General features: G+C 41.5%; 2 protein-coding genes across 9 annotated transcripts in view; one reads left to right on the forward strand and one right to left on the reverse strand.

The window, feature by feature from the left end:
• Positions 1 to 3,458: 3,458 nt before the first annotated feature.
• Morn2 (MORN repeat containing 2) lies at positions 3,459 to 10,726 on the reverse strand. The gene is made up of 5 exons (XM_031357340.1): positions 10,582 to 10,726; positions 8,663 to 8,716; positions 6,632 to 6,738; positions 5,290 to 5,426; positions 3,459 to 3,680 (listed from the first exon to the last, which is right to left on the reverse strand). Exons 4-5 carry the CDS (start codon positions 5,424 to 5,426, stop codon positions 3,578 to 3,580), a joined length of 240 nt encoding a protein of 79 aa, XP_031213200.1. The 5' UTR covers positions 6,632 to 6,738; positions 8,663 to 8,716; positions 10,582 to 10,726; the 3' UTR covers positions 3,459 to 3,577.
• Positions 10,727 to 10,732: 6 nt separating this feature from the next.
• Positions 10,733 to 20,465, forward strand: part of Dhx57 (DExH-box helicase 57) — a 49,066-nt gene continuing 39,333 nt past the window's right edge. The window contains exons 1-4 of one of the 8 annotated variants that reach the window (XM_031357326.1): positions 10,741 to 10,863; positions 16,394 to 16,582; positions 17,219 to 17,457; positions 20,226 to 20,384. In XM_031357326.1, coding sequence (XP_031213186.1) covers positions 17,225 to 17,457; positions 20,226 to 20,384 — 392 coding nt within the window. In that variant the 5' untranslated portion in view covers positions 10,741 to 10,863; positions 16,394 to 16,582; positions 17,219 to 17,224. Of the gene's footprint in view, positions 11,192 to 11,211; positions 15,855 to 16,322; positions 16,583 to 17,218; positions 17,458 to 20,225; positions 20,385 to 20,465 lie in introns of those variants that run through there. The other 7 variants (XM_031357325.1, XM_031357323.1, XM_031357324.1 and 4 more) reach the window with 7 other exon arrangements.

Raw genomic sequence — 20,465 nt, forward strand, 5'->3', positions numbered from 1 at the left:
GAAGGCAAGACATACCTAAATTTATGGGACACAATGAAAGCAGTGCTAAGAGGAAAACTCATAGTTCTGAGTGCCTCTAAAAAGAAACTAAAGAGAGCTTACACTAGCAGCTTAACAGTACACCTGAAAAAGCTCTAGATCAAAAACAAGCAAACACACCCAGTAGACAGCAGGAAATAATCAAACCCAGAGCTGAAATCAACCAAACAGAAACAAAAAGAACTACACAAAGAATCAACAAACCAGGAGCTGGTTCTTTGAGAAAATCAACAAGATAGATATACCCTTAGCCAGACTAACCAGAGGGCACAGAGACAGTATCCAAATTAAAATCAGAAATGAAAAGGGAGGGGGCTGGTGAGATGGCTCAGTGGGTAAGAGCATTGACTGCTCTTCCAAAGGTCCTGAGTTCAAATCCCAGCAACCACATGGTGGCTCACAACCACCCATAATGAGATCTGACGCCCTCTTCTGGTGTGTCTGAAGACAGCTACAGTGTACTTATGTATAATAATAAATAAATCTTTGGGCTGGAACGAGCGAAGTTGACCAAAGCAAGCAGAGGTCCTAAATTCAATACCCAACAACCACATGAAGACTCACAACCATCTGTACAGCTACAGTGTACTCATATGCATAAAATAAATAAATAAATTAATTAATTAAAAAAAAAGAAATGAAAAGGGAGATATAACAACAGAAACTGAGGAAATTAAAAAAAAATCATTAGATCCTACTACAAAAGCCTATATTCAACAAAACTGGAAAATCTGGATGAAATGGACAATTTTCCAGACAGATACCAAATACCAAAGTTAAGCCAGGATCAGAAAAAACATCTAAACAGTCCTATAACCCCTAATGAAATAGCAGCAGTCATTAAAAGTCTCCCAACCAAAAAAAGCCCAGGACCTGATGGTTTTAGTGCAGAATTCTATCTGACCTTCAAAGAAGACCTAATACCAATACCCTTCAAACTATTCCACAAAATAAAAACAGAAGGGACACTAGCCAATTCACTCTATGAAACCCTGTCTTGAAAAAAAACAAAAACAAAAAACAAAAACAAACAAATAAATAATTCTTTAAAAAAAAAAAAAGAAGGAAACAGATGTAAGGAGAAAACCAGGGCACTTCCCACATGCTGACCTCAGACACACACAAACACACACACACACATACACACTCACACATACATACACCATGAAAACACACATATGTAGGCATACATATAAGCAAATAGATGTAAAAGAGAAAACAATGGACCAAGCGTGGCCACATATGCCTTTAATCAGTGGATCTCTGTGAGTTTGAGGCCACCCTAGTCTACATGATAGATGTAGATGGAAAGATGGTTCAGAGATTAAGAGCACAGGTTGTTCTTACAGAGGACTCAGGTTTGAATCACGCCACCATTTGTACCTCTATCCCAGTAGAGCCAATGCCAACCTCTGATCTCCACCGGAACTGCATGCATATCATAGAGCACAGAGGTGCGTACAGGCAAAATATCCATATACATAATATAATGAAAAATGTTTAAAAGTTCCAGTTCAGCCAGGAATACATGTGATATCTGGTCTCAAAAGAAAAGAAAAATAAATAAGGAAGACAGAGGAAGGGAGGAGAGGAAAGAAACAAGAAAAAAATGTAACTAAATTAAAACCTGGACTAAGAACCTGAGTAGATGTTTTTCCAAAAAAGATACAAAAGGCCCCATGAGCAAGCAAAATGCTCAATTCACAAAAATCTGGGGAACAAAAACCAAAACCACAACATGTTACCACCTGCACAAGTCAGGATAGCTAACATCAAAACCACAGAACTATTAAAACCAAACCAACCGCTCAGGACTGCTGGAAAGCTGGCATGCAGGAGGTAGAAAGAGGACAATCATGAGTTGAGGATAGCCTGGGCTATACACACAGTCAAGATCCAAGTCGTCTTGGCGGATCAACCAACTGTTGACTACCACTGTCAACAAGAAGAAAGATGCTGTCCCTAAGGACGTGGAAAAAGTTGAACCCTCACATACTTTGAGTAGAAACACACTATGGAAAACCAGCATGGAGGGCTCTCAGAGACAAAAAAACAGACCTACAGTGTGATCCAGCATTCCTACTGGGTACTTATGCATATGAGTTGAAATCATCATCTCTAACAGAAGTTTTGCGTGAACATTTCTATGTTCATTGCAGTACAGTTCACAATAGCTAAGCTTACATTGTCCAGTAAGAGAGAAAGAAACTGTCTATACATCTAGTGGAACACTGCTCAGCTTTTTATGAAGGGAATTTTGTAATATAACATGGCTGACCAACCACTTAGGATATTATAACGGCCAGTCAAATGTTGTGTCATTTCTCTAAGACATGCAAAATATTCACATTCATAGAACCAAAGAGTATATAGTGGTTGAAGCAGGAAATGGCAGTGACTAATCTGTGTTAAGGGTCAGTCAAGCATAAACCCTGGGGCCGAGCTGTACAACATAGCAGCTACAGTCAGCAACAATGGACTATGCTTAAGTTCTTGTTTAAAAGACAGATTTCATGTTAAGCTTTACTACAACTGTAAACTAATTCAGTGGGGACCAACTGATTGCATAACTATAAAGGATATCTTGTGAAAAATACTTCTTTTCCAAAATAAACATGAAAGCACAAGCTGGAGGGAGGGGCTGACAAAAAAAAGTTGAGGTGTGGAGCTAGACAGTGACTTAGCCACCGTTCGGACAGTACTGCTCCATTTTTAAGACATGCATAAACTCCGAATTGATTTACACAATTTATTTAAAATACAATTCCAGAGTTGGGGAGATGGCTCAGTAGACAAAGTGCTTACCTTGCAAACACGAAGGGCATGGCTCACTTTCCAGGCGTGCTGGTATGTGCCTATAACCTCAGTGCCCAGTGGGGGTGAGCAGAGATGGGGGTGTATCCTGGAGGCTCACTGGCCAGCCAGATTAGCAGAAACAGTGAGCTCCAGGTTCACTGAGAAATAAATAACGTGAAAAGATTGAATCTAGTGGCCATCACCTTTAATCCTAGCACTTGGTAGGAAGAAACAGGTAGATCTTTGTGAGTTTGAGGCCAGCCTAGTCTACAAAGTGAGTTTTAGGCCAGCCATGGCTATATAGTAAGACCATGTCTCTTTAAAAAAAAAGAAAAGGTGAAAAGTGATTGAAAAGGACTTTCTTTTTCTTTTTCAAGATGCGTAGCTATGGCTGTCCTGGAACTCAGGAGATCTGCCTGCCTCTCCTGAGTGCTGGGATTAAAAGCATGCACTACCACCACCACCTCTCCTAAAAAAGAGAAATAAATATCAACTTCCACCTTCCACATGTACCTGCATGAACATGTGCACACATACATACATGCATACAAGCACATATGCACACACATACACATAAACATACATGAGCACACACATACATACATATACATACTCAAAAAGGCATAAGTGCATGACAGCTTTATTGGACTTCCAGAGGAGGGCAGGTCACTTTAGCTGAAGATTCAGTTGCTTGGCCTAAGGGGAGTTGCACTGCCCACATCTCAGCAATAAGGCAGCAGGTCTACATGTAGAGCTTCAGTTTCAGGCCGGGGGCAGCTGTGAAGTGGAAGTTACCACTCCACTGCAGGCCTTGGATGTCAGTGTATTCTCCCTCACCTTCCACCCTGCAAAAGTGAGAAGTGAGCTTGCTGATTATTCAGGACTGGTCATTCACAGTCCAGACACAAACTATGTGGGCTGCTATGCCGCACCCTCTGTCTAAGGCACTTTACCTTTCTTCTTCCAGTGCCCTGCTTTGCTTTTTTCTTTTTTTTTTTTTTTTTTTTTTTTTTTTTTTTTTTTTTTTTTTTTTTTTCTGACACAGGGTTTCTCTGTGTAGTCCTGACTGTCCTGGAACTCACTCTGTAGACCAGGCTGGCCTTGAACTCAGAAATCCCCCTGCCTCAGCCTCCCAAATGCTGGGATTAAAGGCGTGTGTCACCACTGCCCAGCAGTGCCCTGCTTTCGTACACTAGAAAAACACACTATTTCAAACAAACACTGTATATATTGCAAATATTGGTGCTCATGGATTCAGGGTCAAATAAACTTAACTTTATATAAAACCAAGCAATCGACTAAACCTTGAAAACTGCGTATTGGTTATCTGGCTCGACTCAAACATTCACTTACTTAACAAACATGTCTTGGTCATCAGCCCATTTGAGGTGCTGTGCTTGAGCAGTGTTTTGATTCCACTAAAGTCGTGAAAACACATTCATATATGAATAGGCTTTATCCCATGGGTTACCTTTTCCTCCCTTTATTAATATAAGTGGAAATAGTTTATGTGTTCTTGTTACAAAATGGAGTCCTAGAAATGTATCACACTGACTTCATAACAATTAGATAGCATTTTCATTTCTAGATTGTGAAAGGGATACTTATTCTTTTTGAGACAGGGTCTCCTGTAGTCCAGGCTGGCCTCAAACTTTCCGTGTAGCCAGGGATGCCACTGAACTTCTGAGCCTCCCGACCTTAACCCTCAGCTGCTAGGATTACAGGCATGAGCTGCCTGCTGTGCTCGATTCTATGTGATGGATGTAGGGTTTGAACTTGGGGCTTCCTGCACACTAGACAAGCCCTGTATCAACTGAGCTGCATCCCCAGCCTCAGCATGAATGTTGGGTGACATGGTAGGGAGTGAGATTAAGCTTATACAACTATGCTTATGCTTCATTTCACTTTTAGATTTTCTGTAACCATATGCTCAGAAAGGGCAATAGTAGGCACATTTCTAGTTTTAACGTTATCTAATTTTGGTTATACTTTAGAATTATCATAATAACATATCCCTAACGTCAGGTCAAGATGAAGTAAACCATTATTAAAGTAACCACAGGAGTTACTTTGGGTGAAAATTATTCTTAGGCTAAATTTGTTCAAGAATGAAACATTTTTCCACTCACCCTACACAAACATAGACCACAGAGGCTGAGGCAGAAGTTTAATAATCAGCCAGGCATGGTGGCACATGCCTTTAATCCTAGCACTTGGGAGGCAGAGGCAGGTGGATTTCTGAGTTCAAGGCCAGCCTAGTCTACAGAGTGAGTTCCAGGACAGCCAGGGCTACACAGAGAAAGCCTAATCACCTTTACCAAAATGATATTGCACTTTCCTCTGCCATTTATGGAGATCAAATGTCACAAAGGCCATTTAGCACTAATTACACCCCCTAACGTGCATGACTGGAGAGTCTTTAGAATTGTAATTATTCTTAAAATGTAAAGTTACCTATTTTCATTGAAATTTCCAGTGTACTTTGCCCCAGTTGGAAATGTATAAGTCCCCAGTCCATGAAACATGTTGTCCTTAAACTGTCCTTCATACACAGCTCCCGAAAAATGTTCAAGTCTTCCAAAGCCGTTCATCTGATTGTAAGAAAAGAAATGCTCAGAACCCAGCCTGCACCACACACACACAAGCTTCTCAGTAACACCTTCATTAACTTTGTATCACTTCTTGTTTCCACAAAGGGCAGACGCTTCTTCCATGTCCAGCCCCCACGCCCCACTTGCCTCGTGTCTTTCTGTGAAGCCTACTAACTCAAATGTTCTGGATCTGGGCTATCTGAGCATATGACGGACCAAAGGTGATGATAATTAAAATTCTCAAGACACCAAAGTTCATCAGAAGTCTTAAAAACCAACTGATGTAGTCAGTTTAGAAAACATTACATGGGCCGGACAGTGGTGGCGCACGCCTTTAATCCCAGCACTTGGGAGGCAGAGGCAGGTGGATTTCTGAGTTCGAGGCCAGCCTGGTCTACAGAGTGAGTTCCAGGACAGCCAGGGCTACACAGAGAAACCCTGTCTCAAAAAACCAAAAAAGAAAAAAGAAAAAAGAAAAGAAAAGAAAAGAAAACATTACACGGTCATTGTTAAGAATGTGAATTTGGGGTACCCCGATGGTTCAGTGGGAAAAGTGTCTAGCAGAACATGAGGACAAGAGTTTAGAGTAAAAGGCTGGCATGAGGCTGAGTAGAAGGCTTGGTGAGTAAGAGTGCTTGCTCTCAAGCCTAACAACCTAGGGTCAATGGCAGCGACTCCTGTGGTGGATAGAGGGGACCTTCTCCTGTATGCCATGACACTCACACCTAAATAGATATGATGATTTCTTAAATGTGAATTTGTATTCAAGTAGACCTAGGTACACATTCCCACTTTATCACCCACCATCTGTATAAGAAACCTGAGGCTGATTTAGCCCATCTATAAAAAAGGAGTTTTAATGGTACCTTTCTCATGAGGTTGTCAAGAAGACTAAATGGAAAAAATATAATGTTTTGGCTTTACTCAATGAATGGAAGCTGAGAAAGATAATATTAGCTCTATTCATAAGATTAATATTATGTGTAGAAAATAGACACTAAAAACATTTATCTTCATTACAGAAACTAGTTTGAACACAGGTCTTGCATCATAGTCCAGGAATCCGGGGTCCTCATGCCTTAATTACAGCGGAGAGTCAATAAACTAGCTTCACTAAATGCACTTCTAACTGGTAATGAGTTTCTTGGAACTGTCTAACCCATAGGATTACTACCCACTACAGGACTTAAGGATGCTAAGGGTACCTTGTCATCTTTCCAGCTTCCTGTGTAGACAGTCCCGTTAGGTGTGGTGTGGGTGCCTGTCCCATTTCTTTCACAGATCCCAGAGGCAGTTCTTGTGCAGTCACCATCTAGTGAGGAAGGAAGTCCAGAGCTGTGACCCAGAGCTCTGAAATGGGGGCTGTGGGCTAGGTGGGTGTAACAGTTATGTTGAAGCCAATTCACAACTGCCCCCACCCCAGTGTAGGCTTTGGTTGGCCTTTTCTTTTCTGGTTTTCTAGGACTAAAACTAAGAGTCAGAGTGGATGACACACTCCACAGGTTTTTAAGGTATCCTATCTAGATATAACGGTTTTGACTTAAATGTCTATTCATTTGTTAGGATGTCTGTTATTTAAGTGGGATAATATACAAATAAAGGTGGGCATTAGCAAAAAAAAAAAAAAAAAAAAAAAAAAAAAAGTATAGAATACCCGGGATACAATCCACAGAACTCAAAAAGGTTAACAAGCCCAAGTGAGAAGTCCTCAACCCTGCTTGGGAGGGAGAAGACAGCAATCTCAGGAGCCCACCTCCAGAAGAAAGACAGGGAGGGCATCAAGTGAGGTACTGGGCTGCCATCCCACAGTCAAAACTCTGACCCAGAATTGTTCCTGTCTGAAAGAACTGCAGGGACAAAAACGGGGAAGAGCATGAGGAAAAGGAGGTCCAGTGACAGGCCCAAAGTGGGCTCCAGCTCAGGGGGAGGCCCTGAGGCCTGACACTAATACTGAGGCTATAGAGCACTCACAAAAAGGGACCTATCATGACTGCACTCTGAAAGACCCAACAAGCAGCTAAAAAGGTCAGATGCAGATATTTGCACCCAACCAATGGTCAGAAGCTGCTGACCCCTCAGTTGTGTTAAGGAAAAGCTGGAAGAAGCTTGAGGAGGAGGGCAACCCTGTAGGAAGACCAGCAGTTTCAATTAACCTGGATCCCTGAAATCTCTCAGACACTGGACCACCAACCAGGCAGCACACACCAGCTGATATGAGGCCCCTAACACATATATAGCACAGGACTGCCCACTCTGGACTCAGTCAGAGAAGATGCACCTAACCCTCGAGAGACTGGCTGGCCCCATGGAGTGGGGGGGGGGGGGAATTCTTTGGGATGGGGTGTGTGTGGGAGGGTTGGGGACAACTTCATGGAGGGAGGGACTGGTGTACAGGGGGGAGGTATGGGATGTGGAACAGTCAGAGGGATGGGACTGCAAAAAAAGATAAAATGAATTTTAAAAACAAGAGCATTGATTTTGGGAGGTTGCAGTTGATATAGGATGACTTTAGCTTGTCTTATTTTACTACTGGAAATATAATGTATGGTTAAAATAGTTCACAGCTCAGAAAGTTGTCTTCCCTCTGTACTTTAGGGAAAGTTTTAGTAGAAAAAGATAATAGAAAGTTGAATTCAAGATGTAAAATCAGGTAGACATGGCTCCTTCTTGGGAACAGTAGCATTTTTTGGAAACAGCGTTGAAATGACTGCTGTCATGAAAGTATAAATGAGGTGTTGCTAGTGTTATTGTCATTAGTGGGCTCACACAGCGACAGCAGCTCAGCCTTCCGTGGTAGATACTATTATAAATGCCAATGCAAAAATTCCCAGGTTTGTTTCTGATGCATATTTGTTTTTGTTTTTGTCATTGTTGTTCTTGTTGTTTGATTGGTTTTTTTGCAACACCATTGAGGAATTAATTGTATAATCTGAATGTGTGGATTATGGAAAAAATTAGGTAGATAGCTTTCAGAGAAATAAGAAAGAAGAGAGTATTAGATATTTAAAATGGCACCTATAATTGTAGAAATAACAAACATAGGAATTTGGTTATGATAGTGTTTTACAAGATAGCATTACTAGAAAGGAAAATACTATGATATTTCTAGAGAAAAATTTGAAAACCAACTGAAGCATTTTCAAAATAATCTTTCAATTAAATTTTCATAGAATTGAAAAAAAAAGTTTTGTAAAACAAATTTCCTATATGAAAAGGTAATTAAAATGCATGCTTACCATATGTGTCTCCATTTGGAAATATGAATTTTATCTTATATACTTCTGATGATGCTTTAAGAGATTGAAGAAAATAAAAGTAAGTTTAAATAGTTTAATATCATGAGACCTACAACAAAATGTGCTTTCAGTGGTATTCAGATAAATTCTCTTCACACAGACACATTTCTACTGTCTGGAATAGAGTGCTGAGGAAATAAATCATCTTGCCTAGATGATCTATTTTTACTTATTTCATAAGATTTTACTAGTATAAAATTCATTTTTTTTTTTTAGCGGGGCAGTGGTGGATGCTTTAACAGTGCCCACTGCAGCTGTGCTGTACTCTCTTAGAAGCATGCACATCTTCTTTGGATAGGAACAGAATATAGCTGCCATGCTCTATCATTGGGCTAAATTAATTCTGTCACTTTCTCTGACCTTAGAAAAATGACTTATACCTCAATTTCTCATTCTTACGTTTGACTAGAAGGATGGACCTACATAAGCCATGCAGACTGTGTCTAACTCTGTAGATACTCCCTAGCTCAGATATGGCCTCTCTGCAGTCTTTCTGATTTCTTCTCATCCCTAAACTCCTCTAGTCCCAGGACTCAGGGTCTTATTAAAACAATGCTTATGGGATTGCCCCTATCACAGTCACCTACACTAAAATAGGGGCCATAGATCGTCTAAATCTCCTCCCACCACCTGACTCAGTATTGAGTACTAACAGAAAATGCTTACCTAGGGAATAAATGGCTTCTGAGACACAATCATTAAACGGACTAAGCAGGACACTAGTAAACACAACTGATTATACGAGAGACAAAGCAGTCCTCAACCGCCCTTCAAATTTCCATGTTTGATGAGTACAGTCTTGTACAGTTTTATCTTGGGGAAAATTTTCCTTTCTTTTGTTTTCAGTAATGCTTTTTGGCTGATACTCGTAAGAGTGTAATACTTTGAACACTGCTTTTACAGAGCTATGTCATACCAGCATTTGGGCCCTCTGCTGAAAAAAGAAGTCTCAAATGCCTTTTGCGACCTCTAGTGTTACAAATGTGGGGCAGCGCTGTATCATGTGAATGCAAAATATCTTCTACCGGCTGCATGATATGCATTGGCAGCTTTATCAAAGATGGTTTCAATATGACTCAGGGTGTTTTCTTTACAGATGAGTTAAGAGCTAATTATATATATACATATGTGTGTGTGTGTGTGTGTGTGTGTGTGTATGTATATACTTATATATGTATATATACTATGCTGGTACCCCAATGGTCACAGACCTGTGCTGTTTTCTAGTTGTTTGGGTTTGTTTGTTTGTTTTTAAGGCGAGGCTGGACGTCTACAATTTTGTTCAGATGGCTACAGGACCTGGAAAAGCTGTTGTTATTATTGATGTATAACATACTTGGTCTTTATATACACACACACACACACACACACACACACACAATCACATTTAATTTTAATTTTTGAAAACTGTATTTGGGGGCAGGGAAGCACAAGGCTTACCATGTTGAGTTGTCATTGTACAGAAATCAGCAGCCATATTAGTCTAGAAACATTAAGCTAATTTCTTTTCCATTTGTACAGTGTTACTTCACTGTATTAAGTAGGTAAAGCCTTATCTGTGTGAGTTCGATTACAGAAACTAATAAAATATTCTCTAAAGGGGTGACGTTTCCACATTCAAATCTTTGGATTATGTGAATTAGCAGGAACCTCTGCCATTGCTCTGGCACCGTAAAGGAAACAAATCCGGAGAGATAGACACAGCGAACCAACGTCAGACTCGGAGGCACACGCTTTATCCCCCGACGCCGGGCTGTCGGTGTCTCTCCACCCCAGTGTGGATGCTGAGGCTGGCTCCGGGTCCATCGGCTCCAGGTGAAGGAGCCCTTCCCTACAGGCCTGGGAGGAAGCGCACTCACTTGAGGGAGACGTGTAGGACAGGCTTTCGCGACTCTGCGATTCCCCTAGGCTCGCCAGCTTGGCAGGCTGGAGGGAGCTGGGCGCTAGGACAGTGCGGGCCTCGGTTGCTGGGACGACCGGGCGACCTCTCACCCGGAAGCAAACATGCAAGGAGCCAATCGGAAGACGCCTGGGCGGGGCAGCTGCTGAGGGTGAGGTCCGGGAGGGAGGCCGAACCCAGCCGGGACCCCAGCCCTGGGTGCCGCCTCCTGAGCTCCGCAGCCAGCGACGCTACGAGCCAGGTACGGCCTGACGTGGCGTGTGCGGGGCCGCGCGAGTTCGGGGTTGCCAGGCCCGCCTGCCGCATCCCCTCTCCAGTGATCACATCCGAGGACCATGCTGCCCCTTTGGTCCTGTCTGTCAGCCCAGGGCCAGTGAACCGGTACCAGCAGGATCCTGGGGACCCCGGGATCTGCAGTCGAGGTCGTCCACACCCGAGGCTCCGAGCAGGGTTGAATAGGAGGGGCCCCAGCCCCATTTCCTGTCTGTGGCTCGGTGGCGACCCGAGGGGCTGTTTGGGGAGAGGGTTGGAGAAGATGAATGTTGAAGAAAGAAACCTTGCATGACTAGGTATCTGAATGGAGCTGGATGATGTGTAGTGGTCAGAGGTTTGCCTGGGAGGCAAGCGGAGTGGGCTCAGTTTTCATCACCTCAGCTTGATGATGCTGTACGTGGGAGCCAAACTTGGGTGTGAAACAAAGGATCCTTTTAGAGCTAAACTTAGATCCAGTGTCTATGGTAAAGAAAGATGAAATCTTCGCAGGCTAGATACATAGTGGGATTCCTCCCTGTGGATTATACAACCTAATTTGTATTCTACAGAAAACGTCTAGGGAACGTGGTAAGGATGCCGCTATAATCGATAAATCTTGGTTCCAATTTTTGTGTGAAAATCACAGCTCAAGTTGAAACTGTAACCTTTTCTGTGTTGGTGTGAGGCAACTTGTTTTAAGTCAGTACAGAATCTTCTTGCCTTTTTTTCAACCATTTCTCAGTGTGAATTGACCCCGGCTGGGTGGTTTGGGTGGTGAGATGTTTGATGTCTGTATGTTTTCTTTTCTCCCTACATTTAAAAAAACAAAAACAAAAAAACCCGATATGCAGCTGGGCGTGGTAGTGCACGCCTTTGGCAACAGGCAGACAGATCTCTGTAAGTTTGAAGCCAACCTGGTCTACAAAGCGAGTTTTAGGACAGCCAGTGCCATTACACAGAGAAAACCTGTCTGGAAAGACATAGAGGTTGGAGTGGGGGGTGGGGAGGATGCAATTATTGATACACAGCATCAGAAAATTCAGTTTATGCCATTCCTTCAGTCCCATGTTAATCATTTTAATCATTTAATGTTATTATGGTTTTGTGAGTGTATGTACATACTGCTGTCCTTTAGAGAACTTGTAGTTTGGACTTACTATGTTCTTACCTACTGGGGACTTGGGGTTAGAGAGCAGTTAAAATAATTGAGGGTTTTTTGTTGTTGTTGTTGGGGACCTGGGTTAGAGAGAAGTTGAAATAATTGAGGGGTGGTGTTGTTTGTTTGTTTTTGTTTTCTAAGAATTTTTCTATGTAACCCTGGCTGGCTTGGAACTCACTCTGTAGACCAGATTGGCTTTCAACTCACAGATCCACCTGCCTCAAAAGGTGTGTGCCACAGCTGCCTGGCAAGTTTTAAATTTTAAATTGAAAGAGGACATTATTTGTGTTTTGTTTCGTTTCTATATGATGTTTGGCCATTCGGGGGTCCTATTCACCCAGGAGAAACTGTCTTTCCAGAGCTGGCTAATGAACAACTCACCAGGGAAGCTGCTGTTCACGAGAAAACTAACCAGTCTTGGATTCAAATCCCAAGCCACGACCTTTGTCTAACATTCACACTGCACCTAATACTGAAGTCAGGTACCACAGCAAAGGAGAAGAATCAGTTATCAAAACATTTGTTGAAAGCTTTACTTAAATACACACCCAGCATTCCTTCAAAGCCAGATTACCCTACTAAATATAAATTTTCTGCTCTATTTACACAAACCAGAAGCAACACTTACTTCTGAGGAGCTAGCATTCGATCCCAAAGTGTCCCTGACACTTCATCCTGCCCCTCATAGCCATAGCCAGTGGAGTTTCATTGTAAACACCTTATGTCTTCCTCCCCAAAGTTTTCAAGTCACTGCATTTCTTTTCTCTAACCTGAGTAACTATAAGAGTTTCCTAACTGAAACTATTATTTCCCCAGTGTGCACTCTGGCCTCATCCCAGCACCCGGCCCAGGGCTCTAATTGATGGTCAGTGATTGAAACCTTTACATCTGTCATTGTTGCTGCTTGAATGTTCTTTTCACAAATACCTCATGGCTCACTTTCTCCATTTATTCATATATCCACTCATAGGTTATCTGTCGAGGCATTCACCAACTACTCTGTAATAACCTTGTTCTCTTAAATAATTTTTATATTTTTTGAAAGTATAATTTCATCTTCTGTGCATCCTTTTCCTCCCTCCACCCCTCCTTTGTACCTCCCTTGCTTTCTCTTGTATTCATGGTCTCCTTTTATTATTGTTACATATGTACACATATGTGTGTATATATATAATATATATACTCCTAAGTACATAAATACAACCTGCTCAGTCTGTATAATGTTACTTGTATGTATGTGATCTCAGAGCTGACTGCTTGGTTTTGAATAAACAGTTGAGGGGCTCTTCCCTGAGGAAAACCATTTCTCCCATTTTCAGCGTTCTCCAGCTGCATATAGTTCCTCATCTAGGTTTGAGGCTCCGTGAGCTTTCCCCCTACTGTGTTAGCATTCCATTGGTGTCCTTGTTCAGTTCTTATCTAGGCAGCCATGTTGATGAGACTTCACTAGTAGCCTCTCTGACATTCCTTGAAGACCAGTCTCACAGTAAACTGGTTCCTCTCACTCTTACAATCCCTTTGTAATGTCCCTGATCTAAGTAAGGTTCAGGAGTTGTGTTGTAGGTGGGTCAGTTGGGACTGGACACCACACAATCTCTGTTCTCAGCATTTTGATCAGTTGTGAATTTCTGCAGTGGTCGTGTCTGTTGTAAAGAGAGGTTTCTTTGATGAGGGGTGAGAACTGATGGATTTCAGAGCTCAAAGTAGAGTGACAGGAAACAGAGAGGGACTGGAGTCTGACCTCAGCAGGTGAGACCATTCATTTCAAACCTCAAAGACAGACACTCTTCCACAAGAAAGGGGTGTCTGTCGGAGGAAAGGGAGTACTTGGAGTTGAGAGAGAGGCTTGGGAATGAGGAAGTTAATGTAGCTTCAGGGATCTATGTATAAGACTCTCCTTCCTGGTATTGGCTCAATGGAGTCAGCCTATCTTGGGGGACTGGCTGTCTCAGCGAATCATTTCCTTTCTGTGGCTCATTGATAATAGTTTGAACAAGGTTAGCTGTGTCCTCATACACATTCTACTTTTACAACCAAGGCACTCTATCAAGAACTACACTTAACCTATGGCTATAAATATTTACAGTGTAATTAGAAATTATGTTAATTTAGTAAAGTAGCAGTTGTAAGTTCTCTTCTAAGATCCATGATTTCAGTAGCCCTGAGTAGTTAGCTTGGTTTTCAGTACCCAGGATGATTTCCCCTTTGTTGATCAGGCTTTAATTCTAATTAGAGAGATGTTGGTTACCACCAAGGTATGCATGCCACTATTACCCCCTTTAGGGTCTTTGCACCAGGCTGGCTGTTTTGTTTCATGGATGTTAATGCTGGGTAAAACTATTTTTCACTTCCTTCTCTAGGAGGCTTGCATGGTGCTTTCTAGTACCATGAAAGCTAGTCCTCAGGGAGGAGGCTTTTAGGTCGGATGCAGCTCAGGTCCTCTGGACCCTGGGTCTGAACTGCATGGTATCTTTAGCAAAGGGACTTAACCTTCCACCTCTGGGGAACAACCATAAAGTTGTGGCTATAGTTTGGATATTATTTGCCCCCTCAAAAAAACTTGTCTTGAAATTGATTATTAGTATTAGGAGTTGGATTCTTTAAGGGTGGTTAGATAATTAAAAGAGATTAATACCTCAAGGGAGAGAAGCCAGTCTCACGAGATAGTTATTAAAAGCAAGGCATTCCCTTGTTTTGAGTTTTCCTTAAGCTTTCTTCTCCTCTTCTCCTCTGCCCTGCCAAGATCCAGGACAAAGACTCTGACTGCCATCTGCTCAGATGCCATGGGCTTTGTTCTTCCTAGCCCCAGAACCGTGAGCCTGAGTAAAGCTTTAGGCTTTCTAAATTACCCAATCTTAGGTATTCTGTTAAAGCAGCCCCAACTGAGTATACACCTGTTTACTATCTATCATATCCTCGAGGGAGCAAGCTTCTTCACAAGGCAGGAATTTTGTCCTATCTGTCAAATCTTCAAGATATGGCACATAATCTTTCAATAAATATTTGTAGAATAGATAAATTAATGCATGAATCTTCATTCTTACCCCAGTACATGTTTAGTTCCGCTTTCTGCAAGATATTACATATGCTAGAGATATAGCAGCAATCAAAATAGACTTAGTTGCTGCCCCCAAAGAGCTTTCTAGGTGTAGGAGAGGAAGACAGATTAACACTCAATACATATATAAAGCCATAAAGGATCTTAAAGAAAAAGTACCAAGAAATCTAGTTTTAATTTCCGTGTATTTGTGAGTTAACCAATTTTGTACCTGCTTTTAATTTCTAATTTCATTTTATTTTAGTAGCAAAGTATGTTTTGTATTATTTCTGTCTTCTGAAAATGTATTGAGGTAGCCAAGTGTGGGAGCTCAAAAGGCAGAGGCATGGAGATCTCTGTAAGCTCAAGGACAGCCCAGTCTACAAATTGAGTTAAAGAATAGGCAAGGCTGTGGACCCTGTCTCCAAACCCACACCAACAATAACAAAAGCAGTGAGGTTTGTTGTACAGGTTAGCATATGGTTTCTCCTAGACAGCATTCCTTATGTGATTGAACAGCTGTTTTGTTGTGGGGTGCTATGTCTATGAAGTGTGTGCTGGTACTTAGGACTTCCCAGCTAGATGGGAGAGGCAGGTGGTCCTCTGAGTTTGAATTTGAGGCTAGCCTGGGCTACAGGGTAAATACCAAGACAGCCAGGGCTACACAGAGAAACTCTGTCTGGAAAAAAAAAAAAGAAGAAGAAGGAGAAGAAGAGAAAAATTAAAAAAAAAAAAAAAGACTCCTCTCCTAAATGCTCATGAACTTGTTCTACCATTATGGAAAGTAGGTGTTAATATTACTGAATTGTCTATTTCCCCACGTCTTATAGTTGTTGCTTTATGAATTTGGGTGTTTTACTATTAGGTACACATCTGCTTGTAATTGTATATCATCCTTCTGAGTTGGCCCTTTTATTGTTATGATGTATCCTTTTTTAGCTAAAGTAACATTTTTGTTGTAGTCTGTTCTGTCCGATATTCATCTAGCTAATCTACCTTTACCTTAGTTTCTGATTGGCACATAATATATCTGGAACATAAGTTATCAAATATTTACTTCATCTTTTGTTTGTATCTTTGAATTTATATGTTATCCCCTTTTTAAAAAAAAAAAAATAGCCTGACAGTCTTTTAACTGTGGATTGTCTATTCCATTCACATTTATTGCTGTTACTGAGATAGTGGGAGTTCTGTACATCATCACGTTCTAGTTGTTGTTAACAATACATCTTGTTTGTTCCTCTGTTCCTAGGTTACTCTGTGATGCGTTCTTTTTGAATTAACCATTAACTATTTCCTAGTATATTTTGATGATCTCTCTAGAGCAGCAGTTTTCAACCGATGGGCCAGGACCCTACAGGGATCACATATCAAATATTCTGCATATCAGATATTTATGTTATGACTCATAACAGTGGCAAAATTATAGTTATGAAGTAGCAACAAAATAATTTTATGATTGGAGGTCACCACAGCATGAGGAGCTGAATGAAAGTGTTGCAGCTTTAGAAGGTGAGAACCACTGCTCTAGAACTCTATTGTATCCATCTCTTTGTTTTGTTTTCCACTACAGGGTTTCTCTGTGCAGCCCTGGCTGTCCTGGAACTCACTCTGTAGACTAGGCTGGCCTCAAACTCACAGAGCCACCTGGCTTTGCCTTTTGAGATTAAAGGAATGTGTGCGTTTAACTTTCCCCATATGTCTCTGTAGTACATATTTGGCTAATATGTACTACAAATCTGGGGCTGGACAGGTAAGAACACTGGCTGCTCCTCCAGATTTCCTGAATTTATTCCCTAACACCCTCATGGTGGCTCAAAACCGTCATCAACCAACAGAAGAGGTCTGATGCCCTCTTCTCTCATGCAGCCATACATGCAAATAGAGCACTCATATACATAAAATAAATAAATAAATATTAAAAAATAAACGTGTGTCAGAGAAACTTACTAAATATTAGTCCTAAGGTACATGTAGTTGTTAAAAAAAAAATTATGTGAAGCAATTTAGTCATTCTCCCCCAACCTGATACATTTAAAATGTGTATTTTCTTTATTTCTTTAAAGTAGGTTTTATCCATAACTTTGATCAAAAAATGGCTACTATCTTTTTGGTTTATGGTCTCTATATTAATATTTTGTCTTTCAGGTGAAAATGAGTTCATCAGTAAGAAGAAAAGGCAAGCCAGGCAAAGGGGATGGAAAAGGGTCTTCTAGAGGAGGAAGAGGAGGCAAAGGTCACATGAATAAATCTCATGGGGGTGGTGGTGGTGGCGGCAGTGGCTGTGGCGGTGGCGGCAGTGGCGGCGGAAGTAGAAAGGCCTCAAATAGAATTTGGGATGATGGCGATGACTTTTGTGTCTTCACTGAATCCAAGCGCCCGTCCAGGTCATTATGCATCCCCTTACGTGTTATTTATGTGTGTGTTTATATGTGGGTACTCTGGTGTGCATGTGGAGGAAAAGGACAACATGTAGGAGTTGGATTTCTTCTACCATGTGGGTCCCAGGAATCAAAGTCAGCTAATCAGGCTTGGTGGCTGGCACCTTTTCCCAGTGGGCCATGTTGCCAGCCCTTTGTTAGACCAGTAGAATGCTAAGATACAGAACCTGTTTCAGTTCCTAATATGTGGTACAACAAATGGCCAAGAAGCATGTGGGGGTAAGTAGTTCCAGTCTGGTTATTGTTCTCATCTGAAATTCTGGAGTCTCTCTTCACAACTTTTTAAAAGCATGGTGGTAAGTAATAGGGGTTTTGTTTTTATTTTTTAAGTAGGTTGAATTCTGACTTTTGCTACCTTGTGACATTGAAACTAGAAGTCATGTTACTATTGAGTTAAATGTTTCTAGGAAAGTAAATACTAGAAGAGATAAAAGTGCAACAAAATTTAAAATCTTCTGTAAACTCCATAGGTTGATGTTAAAATTAAACAGTCCAAAATTCAAGCTGCTGGTATCTTTCTAGTTGATGTTCATCTGTCCAGCTAGATCAGCCATCATCTGATGGCCTTGCATGTGGCAACCAGTAACAGATGTTATCATCAACCTTCCTCAGCTCCAGCTTCTAATTAATGAATAGACAGAATGCTAGTGAGTCGAGTGGATAGTAGCAAAGTAAATGTAGCTAATATAGCTTATACAGTGTACATATAAAATTCCCTATAAATAAAGACTCCTGAACTGTACTAAGTTGTATACGGGATTCTTAGAGGTAGAGAGACTTCATTAGACATACATATATTCACAGGAATAGCGCATCTGAATATTGGCAAGGAAGGAAGATGATTGGGTGCAGGGTTTGATGATATCATAGATCATCTAAACTTTTAGCCTGAAAGTTTCAACTGTATGCATTCACAAAAGAAAAAGAAAAAGAGACTATAAGTCATTAAACTGGCTACCAAATGAATTGCTGTAATGAGTCTGATTGGAGGATTTAAATACATATTCTTCATACGTGATCACTAAAAGAGTAGGATTGCCAGGTGTCCCATCAGAGAATCTACGTGCTGTTCCCTTCTTGAAAAAGAAAGAGAGAGAGAGAGAGAGAGAGAGAGAGAGAGAGAGAGAGAGAGAGAGAGAGAAAAGAAAGAAAAGGAAGGAAAGAAAAGTTGAGTCATTATGCACACTACTCAGAACAATATGTCTCAGTTATGCCATATGACAGAGTAATTGCAGTTTCTTTGGAGGGGTGGTAAATAGGATCTCACTCAAGCCTAGGCTGGCCTAGAACTCACAGCAGGTCTTCAGTCCCTAAGCTTCTACTGGGATTACAGTCATGAACAATCACACCCAGCTTTTTCAGAGTAATTCCAAAGTATGTTTTTATCTTACCTGCTAGCGTAAGACCTAGCTTCTGAGTTAAATGCAGATCTTTTGCTTTTCAAAGTATGTACATTATAGGTCTTAGAGTACTGCCTGTTCAAGTATTCATTAGCTATCTAGTGAGCACCTTTTTTGTCCTGGGTAATGTTTTACAGACTAGAATTAAGCAATAGGTAAACGTTGTACTTATCTTCATAAAAGATTTTTAAGATGAAAATCCTCTAAAAAGGTTCATTTGAACAAAGACAAGAAGAGAAAGAGCCAGCCATGAGCCTCTCTGAGAGAAAAACATTCAGGGCAGAGGGATAGAGCAAGTATGAAGCCCTAAGTCAGGAATACATTTAGAAGGCCTGGGAAATGCAAGGAAGCCAGGTGACAAGAGTAATTCGCTTTATCAGTTAGAGCAGAGGACTGTGACAGCAGAGGGCCATGACTGAAGATGGTCCTAGGGCAGTAGAGGGAATTTGGCTAACAGAAAACCACAGAGTGGTTTGAAGCAAGTGTAGGACATTTCAATCACTCTGGCACAGTTGCCACTCTTCACCATATGCCTTTCTGACACTCAGAAGATTGGACCTTTTTCTTTGAGCTATTACAGTCCTATGCCAGGTAAGTTGAGATGAAAGAGGGTAAATGCTGGAATGAATTACTGGAGGAAATAAGGAGGTTGGGATAGTCTCCAAGTAGAGGGAGGACCCAAGAGATGAAGAATGGACCCATGAAGAATGGGATATCATGGTGGCCCATACCTGATATCCCACCATTTGGGAGGTGGAGGGAGTCTGGGGGGGGCCACTGAGGAGATCCATGGCTACAGAACTAGTTGACCCCAGCCTGTGCTACATGACGGCCTGTCTTAGGGATATGTAAATAAGTGATCTGTGAGATAGGATCATGTGACCCCTCAAATTCCAGAGAAATGATAAGACAAATTCAGGTTGTGGGAATTTCTATAAGATAGTGGCCCTTCAAAAATAACACTGCTGCTGTGCGGTGGAGGCGCACGCCTTTAATCCCAGCACTCTGGAGGCAGAGGCAGGCGGATCTCTGAGTTTAAGGTCCACAGAGGAACACCAGGGCTACACAAAGAAACCCAGTCTCAAACAAACAAACAAACAAACAAGCATGTCTGCCAGAGAGTAGGCCGGGAACTCTTAGAATTAAAGGAGTTTGAGGAGAAAGCCAACTGGTAGCTAGGGGAATCTAGTAAAGACTATAGAAAAACACTCTCTCTATATTTGATGTCATCTGCTGTCGGTGTATGTTGTGAGTATTTGGGAGCTCTGATAAGAGTATCAAAGTTTTGTTCATGAGCATGTGACTTTAATTCAGGCCCTGCGACAGTAACAAAAGCAAAGGAGAGACACGGCCTAAGTGGAAGCCCAAAGCCAAAGTGCCCCTTCAGACGCTGCACATGACATCAGAGAATCAGGAGAAGGTGAAAGCCCTTCTGAGGGACCTGCAGGAACAGGGTGCGGACGCGGGATCCGAGTAAAGTATCTTGTTTGAACATTTTATACTGAGGAGAGCACATTGGCAATGCAGATGGCTCTTCAGCTTTGGGTGCTGTAG

Source organism: Mastomys coucha, unplaced genomic scaffold (genome assembly GCF_008632895.1).
Source record: "Mastomys coucha isolate ucsf_1 unplaced genomic scaffold, UCSF_Mcou_1 pScaffold6, whole genome shotgun sequence".
Taxonomy (NCBI): Eukaryota; Metazoa; Chordata; class Mammalia; order Rodentia; family Muridae; genus Mastomys; species Mastomys coucha.